The following is a 9,874-nucleotide window of genomic DNA, read 5'->3' on the forward strand; positions in this document are numbered from 1 at the left end:
TAAAATATTCATTGGCCAGGTGCGGTGGCTCACACCTGTCATCCCACCACTTTGGGAGGCTGAGGCGGGTGGATCACTTGAGGTCAGGAGTTTGAGACCAGCCTGGCCAACATGGTCAAACCCTGTCTCTACTAAAAATACAAAAATTAGCTGGGCGTGGTGATGCATGCCCGTAATCCCAGCTACTTGGGAGACTGAGGCAGGAGAATAGCTTGAATCCAAGAGGCGGGGATTGCAGAGAGCCGAGATTGCACCACTGTGTTCTACCCTGGGCGAGAGAGCAAGACCGTCTCAAAAAATTAAAATGAAATTGGTTGTGCCTGGTGACACACACTTGTAGTCCCAGCTACTTAGGAGGCTGAGGTGGGAGGATCACTTGAGACCAGGAGCTTGCAGTGGCAGTGAACTGTAATTGTACCACTGCCCTCCAGCCTGGGCAAGAGAGCCACACCAGACCCTGTCTCAAAAAAAGGTGGAGGGGGCATCCAGATGGTCCAATAAAATAACAAAAACCGGCTCAAGAAACAAAAAGGAAGTTCTATGTCATGTTGAATGGCTTCAGGCACAGCTGGATCCAGGCACCATTACAAATCTCTCTCCATCTCCCAGCTCTTGTTTATATCACTCTCACTCTCTGGTGAACTCTTTTTTTTTTTTTTTTTTTTTTTTTTTGAGATGCAGTTTCACTCTTGTTTCCCAGGCTGGAGTGCAGTGGCGTGATCTCGGCTCACCACCGCAACCTCCACCTCTCGGGTTTTCAAGCGATTCTCCTGCCTCAGCCTCCCGAGTAGCTGGAATTACAAGCATCCGTCACCATGTCTGGCTAATTTTGTATTTTTAACAGAGATGGGGTTTCTTCATGTTGGTCAGGCTGGTCTCGAACTCCTAATCTCAAGTGATCCGCCCGCCTTGACCTCCCAAAGTGCTGGGATTACAGGCATGAGCCACTGCGCCCGGCCCCTGGTGAACTCTTACTAAACTGTGGCATCTGGAAACTGGGCTGACATTCCAGCAGCTCTTGTGTTCCTGTCCTTTCTCTTGATAGTCATTATGTCAACCCCTGCATCCCACTTTTAAGTTTCCACCAGTGGGAAGAGTCTTATTCAGGTGTTCTCTGATCCCAAGCTCAAAAACCCCAAGGCAACTGGAAAGTTCTACAAACAACGCCCAGCCCGATGGCTCACGCCTGTAATCCCAGCACTTTGGGAGGCTGAAGTGGCTGGATCACTTGAGGTCAGGAGTTCAAAACCAGCCTAGCCAACATGGTGAAACCCGGTCTCTACTAAAAATACAAAAACTATCTGGGCGTGGTAGCACGTGCCTGTAGTCCCAGCTACTTGGGAGGCGGAGGCAGGAGAATCGTTTGAACCCGGGAGGTGGACGTTGCAGTGAGTCGAGATCACCTCATTGCAGTCCAGCCTGGATGACAGAGCGAGACTCCGTCTCAAAAAAAAAAGAAAAAAGAAACAGTGCCCAGACTGTGGTATCCAAAACCTATTTCCGGCTCCCACCCTGAGTCCTTGACCAGGGATAGGGATGGGTTAGCACCCGCAGCCCCGAGAGAGCTGCAGGCTTGGAGAGTACTGAGGGCCGACCCCAGCAGGACAGGCCAGGCTGGGCAGACGAACCCATGGTGTCCATTCCTTATCACGAGGCCTGCAAATGAGGCTGGCACCCCAGGGACAAATCACGCCCAGTTCCCCGTCTAGGTTATGGCCTTTCCTTTCATGCTGTAAAGGTGCCTGGGGGTCAGGCAGTCCAGGAGGGCTTCCTGAGGGAGGCGACTCTTGAAAATGGGGGAAAAGACAGAAAAGTGCCATGGCGGTGTCTGGGAATGTGCCCCTCTTCCTTCTGCCCACACCGGCCCGGTGTGCATGGGGAGGCTGGAAGCTGGGAGCTGAGTGAACATGTACGGTGCTGCGCCGGGTTGTGGGAGAGCAGAGGAAGCAGGGACTGGAGAAGGGCGAGCCCAAGCGAGCCTGGTGCGGTGGAAAGCAGGAGGCAGAAGGACCTGCCTGTCATCAGCTAAGACCATCCAGAGACTTTCACCGTGCAAGGAGCCAGGCCTCCCTCTGCTGCCTGACTGAGGAATCACCCAGGCTCGCAAACGAAAACCTGCAAAGTGATTTCCGACAGAGCCTCCAAGCAACCGGCAACTTTGAGGCTCAGGGAAGCACTGCCGCTCGGCCAAAGTCCTACAGCGAATCAGGAACAACGCCTGACGCCTCCAAAAGTGGGCTCCAGTCCCAGCTCTTCCCCTCTGTGTGACTCTGGGCAAGATGCTACCCCGCTGGACGTCCTGGCACATGCTAGGCGAATAAAATCATTGGCAGGTAGCCCCGTGGAGCCTAGAGGCAAAATCGGCCGTCAGAACACGTGCCCAAAATGCCCCGCCCTAACCCCGCCCACTCCGAGCCACCTCTCCCTGATCGTCCAACCCTCGCCGGAAGTTACTGTAAGCGGCTTCCGGGTCTGCGCGCACAGCGGCGGATGATTTTTTTTTTTCCCTTTCCCTGCGCGCGTGCGCGCCGCGCTCGCGCCTGCGCAGTGTGACCGGGTCAGCCGGACAGGGTCACCCTGAGGGTGCGACTCCGCCGCGATGATGACCCGGTTCCTGGGCCCGCGCTACCGGCAGCTGGTCAAGAACTGGTGAGGACGTCGCCCCGCGGCCCCATCCGCGCTCCCGCCTCGGCCCACCTCCGCGCCGCTGCGTTCCGTGTTTGTGCGCGTTTCCGGGGGCTAGGCCCGGCCCAGGTCCCTTGTTGTGCCCGGTGACAGAGGGGGAAACTGAGGCCGAGAGGCGGAGTGGCGCGTCCCGGCGTGAACGGGACGTGGCGGACCCAAGGCCAAACCCCAGCATGTCTGGCTCCAAGCCTCAGTTTCCCCGTCTCTACCGGGGGTCCGGGTGGTGACCCCTTGGACGGAAACGCCCAGAAGGCGCCGAGCCCCGATCCCCAGCCCAGCACTCGCGGCATCTTCGGCCTTTGCCATTATTTTGTTTTTTATGATTTTTAACAAGGAACGTGAAAGCTGCAGCTGTGCCTGATCCTCCGTGGGCAGCTGGCCGGCATAGGGGTGGCCCCCATAGAAGCCGGGCTGGGGGTGGCCTCCGTAGGGTTGTCTCGTGTTTCCACGTGGGTTGCTAAGAAGCAAGGCCTGGCTGGGTGCGGTGGCTCCCGCCTGTGATCCCAGCGCTTTGGGAGGCTGAGACGGCCAGATCACCTGAGGTCAGGAGTTCGAGACCAGCCTGGCCAACATGGTGAAACCTCCGTCTCTACTAAAAATGCAAAAATTAGCCGGGCATGGTGGCGGGTGCCTCTAATCCCAGCTACTTGGGAGGCTGAGGAAGGAGAATTGCTTGAACCCGGGAGGCGCAGGTTGCAGTGAGCCGAGATTGTGCCATTGCACTCCAGCCTGGGTGACAGAGCGAGACTCTGTCCCAAAAAGAAAAAAGAAAAAAAAAGCAGCAGGGCCTTAGCCGGGCGCAGTGGCCCCGGCCTGTGATCCCAGTGCTTTGGGAGGCCCGGGCAGGAGAATCACTTGAGCCTGGGAGTTCAAGACCAGCCTGGACAACACAACAAAACTCCATCTCTACAAAACAAAAAAGTATCAGGGCATGGTGGCGCCTGTCTGTAGTCCCAGCTACTGGGGAGGCTAAGGTGAAAGGATCGTTTGAGCCTGGGAATTTGAGACCAGCCCGGGCAACACAGGAAGACCCTATCTCTACAAAAAAATTTAAAGCTGCTGGGCACTGGGGCTTATGCCTGTAATCCCAGCACTTTGGGAGGCTGAGGTGGGCGAATCACCTGAGGTCAGGAGTTCGAGACCAGTGTGACCAACATGGAGAAACCCCGTCTCTACTAAAACCACAAAAAATTAGCTGGGCGTGGTGGCAGGCAACTGTAATCCCAACTACTTGGGAGGCTGAGGTGGGAGAATCACTGCAACCCAGGAGGTGGAAGTTGCAGTGAGCCAGGATTGCACCACTGCACTCCAGCCTCAGCAACAAGAGCGAAACTGTCTGGAAAACAAAAAAAAAAAAGCTACAGCCAGGTGCGGTGGCTGACACCTGTAATCCTAGCACTTTGGGAGGCTAAGGTGGGTGGATCACCTGAGGTCAAGAGTTTGAGATCAGCCCGGCCAACACGTTGAAACCCCGTCTCTACTAAAAATACAAAATTAGCCAGGCATGATGGTGCGTGCCTGTCATCCCAGCTACTTGGGAGGCTGAGGCAGGAGAATCGCTCAAACCCGGGAGGCGGAGGTTGCGGTGAGCTGAGATTACGCCAATTTACTCCGGCCTGGGCAACAAGAGCAAAACTCCGTTTCTAAAAAAGAAAAAAGCAAAGGCTCATGATTGGCAGTGTGTCCGGAAGCCAGAACATACTTCCTCCATCCCAGACTGGGGGACAGGTTGGGGACAGGGTCTGGACGGTGGAGCTGACTGGGACCATCAAGGGGAACGTGGTAGTGGCGTTTTATAGCGTGGGTAACTCAGGCCTGGGATGAGGCAGCCTGCTCCTAGCTGAGAACCCAGCAGCCTACAGTAGCCAATGCAGCCCCTCGCGGGTGCAGCAGGTCCACTTCTGTGCCCAGTCACAGTGGGAACCACCCGTCATCCGTGCTTTCATCCAACAGCAGGCATTTATTGAGCACCGACTATATGTTAGGGACACGCCAATAGACAGAACCCTTGTGGGCGGACATTCTGGTTGGCGGGCAAGGAAAAGTGAAGAAATGAGACCTGTGGTGTAGGGCTGACCTAAAATAAGTGGGAGAGGAAGGGGTGCAGACACCTGCATGCAAGGGGCCGTGCAGGGCTAAGCCACCAGACAGTGGCTGGGAGGCCAGGGAGCAGGTCTCATCCCCAGGAGGCACTGTGGGATTGTGTCACAGAGTCTCAGACTCAGGACTGGGAGGGCCACAGTTCACCAGCTGGGGACCCTGCAGTCCACACCCATTCTGGGCCCTGCTGGGGCTTGGTTTGAGGAAGGGGTTTTCATGGTGGCGAGGTCGTTGGTCAGTGTGGTCATGGTCTGTACATCCTTCCTCGGTGGCTAGTGGAAATCAGGTTTCGTGGGCTCTTCCCACACTGTCCAAATCCACAGGGTCCTACATGAGGTGACCAGGATGATAGGGGAGGCGGAGGCCGGCCCACTGGACATATTTATGGCAGGCTTCTCTGGTGGTTAATAACCCAGGGCTGGGCGCGGTGGCTCACACCTGTAATCCCAGAACCTTGGGAGGCTGAGGTGGGTGGATCCCTTGAGGTCAGGAGTTTGAGAACAGCCTGGCCAACATGGTGAAACGCTGTCTCTACTAAAAATACAAAAATTAGCCGGGCGTGGTGGTGGGCGCCTGTAATCCCAGCTATGTGGGAGGCTGAGACAGGAGAATTACTTGAACCCCAGAGGTGGGGGTTGCAGTGAGCCGAGATCACATCACTGCACTCCAGCCTGGGTGACAGAGCGAGGCTCTATCTCAAAATAAAACAAACAAACAAACAAACTTACCCAGAATGCCATCAAGACACAGGTATAAAGATTCCTGCCCTGTTGGTGGCATCTGCCTCTGAGCCAGGTTCCAGGAGCAGCTGTGCGTACCACCAGCTGGTGAGCGGGCACCTGGCCTGCACTTGGAGAGTGTCTCTGGTGAGGCCCTTGGGGCAATGTGTGCAGGGTTTGTTCATCCGCCTTCTCTGCCTCCGGGAGGAGCACCCCTCGCCACCCCAACATCCCAGCTATGTGATTCGCTGTGATCCAGGGAGGTGAATCGGAATTTTTTTTTTTTTCTGAGACATAGTCTCACCGTTGCCCAGGCTAGAGGGCAGTGGTGCGATCTCGGCTCACTGCAAGCTCCACTTATAGAGTTCAAGTGATTCTCCCGCCTCAGCCTCCCTAGTAGCTGAGACTACAGGTGGACACCACCACACCTGGCTAATTTGTGTATTTTTAGTAGAGATGGGGTTTCACCATGTTGGCCAGGCTGGTCTTGAATTCCTGACCTCAGGTGATCCACTCCTCTCGGCCTCCCGAAGTGCTGGGATTACAGGCGTGAGCCACCATGCCCTGCCTGGAATTGGATTTTAATTTCAGCCCTCTGTTGGCCAGCAGTGGGCCTGTAATTGTTATCTAGTGCTGTGTACATAAGAAATGGTCTCCCGGCCGGGCGCGGTGGCTCAAGCCTGTAATCCCAGCACTTTGGGAAGCCAAGGCGGGTGGATCACGAGGTCAGGAGATCGAGACCATCCTGGCTAACACGGTGAAACCCCATCTCTACTAAAAAAATACAAAAAACTAGCTGGGCGAGGTGGCGGGCGCCTGTAGTCCCAGCTACTTGGGAGGCTGAGGCAGGAGAATGGCGTAAACCCGGGAGGCGGAGCTTGCAGTGAGCTGAGATCTGGCCACTGCACTCCAGCCTGGGCGACAGAGTGAGACAACGTCTCAAAAAAAAAAACAACAAAGAAATGGTCTCCCGAAATTAGCCGCTTAAACCAGCAAATACTCCTTATCTCACAGTTTCAGTGGGTGCACTGCGCCGACTCCTCAGGCTCTCTTGTGAGGATGCAGTCTCATCCGAGGGCGTGACCGCGCAGATCCGTTTCCGAGATCCTTCACGGGGTCGTTGGCTGGGTTCATTTCCTTCTTAGCTGGAGGCTGCCATCAGTTCTCTGCCACATGGGGCCCTGCATAGGGCAGCTCACAGCATGGCAGCTGGCTTCTCCAGAGGCAGCTAGAGGGTGCACAGAGGTGCCCAGGATGGAAGCCAGTCTTTTTCTTTTTTTTTTTTTTTTTTGAGATGGAGTCTCATTTTGTCACCCAGGCAGGAGTGCAGTGGTGCAATCTCAGCTCACTGCAACCTCCGCCTCCTGGGTTCAAGCTATTCCCCCGCCTCAGCCTCCCGAGTAGCTGGGATTACAGGCATCCACTACCACGCCCAGCTAATTTTTGTATTTTTGTAGAGATGAGGTTTCACCATGTTGGCCAGGCTGGTCTTGAATTCCTGACCTCAGGTGATCCGCCAGCCTCGGCCTCCCGAAGTGCTGGGATTACAGGCGTGAGCCACCACGCCCAGCCTTTTTTTTTTTTTTTTAAATTTTAATTTTAATTTTTTTTTGAGCTATGGTCTCATATTCACCCAGGCTGGAATGCAGTGGTGTAGTCACAGTTCACTGCAACCTCTGATTCCTGGGCTCAAGAGGTCCTCCTGCCCCAGCTTTCCTAGTAGCTGGGACTACTGGCATGTGCCACCACACCCGGCTAATTTTTTTTAAATTTTGTGTAGAGATGGGGTCTCTGTTGTCCAGGCTGGTCTCAAACTCCTAGGCTCAAGTGAGCCTCCTGCCTCAACCTCCCAAAGGGCTGGCATTCCCCTTCTGAGCCTCCATACCTGAAGCCAGTCTTTTCTCACCTGACCTCAGCAGTGAGGCCCCATCGCTCGTGCTGCATTCTGCGCATTAGAAGCCCGTGCCCAAGTTCACACTGTGCGAGGGCACATGCCCAAGTTCACACTGTGCGAGGGCGTGAACGCCAGCAGGTGGGCTTGCTGGGCCTTCCTACAATCTGCTGGTCCCAGGAAACTTGGGGGAGCTCTCACAGCACGCGCCGTGGTGGGCAAGAGCGTGGGCTTGGAACCCGAGGCCTCGATCCTCGCCAGCTGTGTGGTCTCAGGTGAGGGCCTCGCCCTGTCTGTTGTTTGGTGTCCTCACCTGGGAACAGGGACTGTGAGGGCGGCACTTCCCTGAGTCCGGCAGCTGTGGCAGGGATGGATGAATTTCTGCAGACTGCAGCAGACCGGACCCATCATCATGGTGGCTGGAAATTTACCAACACCTACACATGCCCCAGGCCCAGCCTCCCGCCAGCAGCACTCCCACCCCGGGAGCCCCTGGAGCAGTTACTGGAGATGCAGAAGCCTGGCTTCCTGAGGGCCAGCAGTGTGGGCAGGGCCTGTGCTGTTGGTGCCAACCCGCAGGGCCCACAGCAGTTGGTGGACACAGGCGCCAGGCCCACGCCTCAGCCATCACTGCTCAGGACAGGGGGCCAGGGTGGGGCAGGAGAGGCTCTTGGAGAAGGCGTCCAGAGCAGGCCTGACCATCCCCTCTCCTCTCACAGGATCCCAACGGCCTACACGTGGGGCGCCGTGGGCACCTTGGGGCTGGCGTGGGCTGCCGATTGGCGGCTGATCCTGGACTGGGTACCTTACGTCAATGGCAGGTTTAAGAAAGATGATTAATTACGCTGGCCCTTCGCACACCCTTCTGGTAAGTTTCAGTAGGCTGTGGTGGGTGGACTGCATGCTGGCCGGATGGTGGCCGAGGAGTGGGTTCTCCAGGCTCCCAGAGCCAGGGCGGCGGCCTCACCGTTTCCCCTGGAGAGGCCTGCATGGGAGTGGGGCCCTGGGTGCCCTCTCTGGCACCTCCTGCCCAACGGGCACAGAATGGTCCCCCCACAGCCTTGGGTTGTGTGACTGGAGCATGGGCCGTGCCCTCTCTCTGGACAATCTCAGTTAGTCTTTGAGGCACACCCTGCTTCCATCTCAGTGGGCACCCCAGCCTGAACTGGGTGGGGGGCCCATGTTACAGATAGACATGGAAGGTGGAGGCTGGCCCACAGTGGCTGGCCACCCCACGAGCTCTTGCAAGCACCTGTGAAGCCCGGGACACATCCACACGTTTCTCCAGCATGCCAGCTGCCCTCTTCATCACAGTGCCTGTGGCATCTGACCAGTGCCCACATGACAGTCCCACGTGGCCCAGCTCTTACACCCCCATTTTCCAGGTGCTAGCCTGAGGCCTGAGGCCATGCCACTATGTTTGAACCTGGGCCTCAGAGCGCTGCTCCGGTCTGTGTTCCTCCCTGCTGCATGGAGCCTGGGGCCTGTGCCGTGCCGGTGTTCCTGCTAGGCTGCTGTCCTGGGCCACTTGTGCAGCCAGCTTCATATAGAAGGGAATTTTCTTTTCTTTTCTTTTCTTTTTTTTTTTTGAGACAGAGTCTTGCTCTGTTGCCAGGCTAGAATATAGTGGCGGGATCACAGCTCACTGCAACCTCTGCCTTCCGGGTTCAAGCGATTCTTGTGCCTCAGCCTCCCGAGTAGCTGGGACTACAGGTGTGTGCCACCACACGCAGCTGATTTTTTTTTTTTTTTTTTTTTTTTTTTTTTTTTTTTTTTTTTTGAGACAGAGTTTTGCTCTTGTCCAGGCTGGAGTGCAGTGGTGTAATTTCGGCTCACTGCAACCTCCACCTCCCGGGTTCAAGCGATTCCCTGCCTCAGCTTCCCAAGTAGCTGGGATTACAGGCATGTGCCACCACACCCAGCTAATTTTGTATTTTTAGTAGAGATGGGGTTTCTCCATGTTAGTCAGGCTGGTCTCGAACTCCCGACCTCAGGTGATGCGCCCGCCTCGGCCTCCCAAAGTGTTGGGATACCAGGCATGAGCCACTGCGCCCGGCCCAGAAAGGACACTTCTACTCACCCTGCCTCGTCCGCTCTCCCTCCAGGTGCCTGGTGGCGCCAGCTCCTCCCGCCTCAGCGCCTGCTGCATCTGGAGCAGCCCAAGCCTCAGGATGGACATGAGGAAATCCACAGCTCAACTTCAGACTTCTTATGTTTCTGAAAACAGCTTGGATCTTTTAATGCACGTTGCATTAAACCTCCCTGAAACCTGCTCCGTGCCCGGATGTTGATCATGCTGGTGGCTTGGTTACTGTGACTGTAGCTGGAGTGGCACAGGTGACCCAGCGGTCCTTTCAGCTCCAAAATGTTGCGAATCTAGGAGAGTTTCCCAATGGTTGGCAGAAACTGCTTGTTTAAAATGTTTCATAAGTAATATGTGCAGTGTGTTTATCCATTGCTGCCTTAACAAGTTACCCCA

At 55.8% G+C, this 9,874-nt stretch overlaps 1 protein-coding gene across 1 annotated transcript; it reads left to right on the forward strand.

Moving 5' to 3' along the window:
• Positions 1-2,499: 2,499 nt before the first annotated feature.
• On the forward strand, positions 2,500-9,667 carry UQCR11 (ubiquinol-cytochrome c reductase, complex III subunit XI). Its single transcript, XM_007994635.3, has 3 exons — positions 2,500-2,649; positions 8,115-8,263; positions 9,501-9,667. The coding sequence occupies exons 1-2, from the start codon at positions 2,600-2,602 to the stop codon at positions 8,233-8,235; spliced, it is 171 nt and encodes a 56-aa protein (XP_007992826.1). The 5' UTR covers positions 2,500-2,599; the 3' UTR covers positions 8,236-8,263; positions 9,501-9,667.
• Positions 9,668-9,874: the final 207 nt, after the last annotated feature.

The sequence above is a fragment of the Chlorocebus sabaeus genome, chromosome 6, assembly GCF_047675955.1.
Source record: "Chlorocebus sabaeus isolate Y175 chromosome 6, mChlSab1.0.hap1, whole genome shotgun sequence".
NCBI classification, from domain to species: Eukaryota; Metazoa; Chordata; class Mammalia; order Primates; family Cercopithecidae; genus Chlorocebus; species Chlorocebus sabaeus.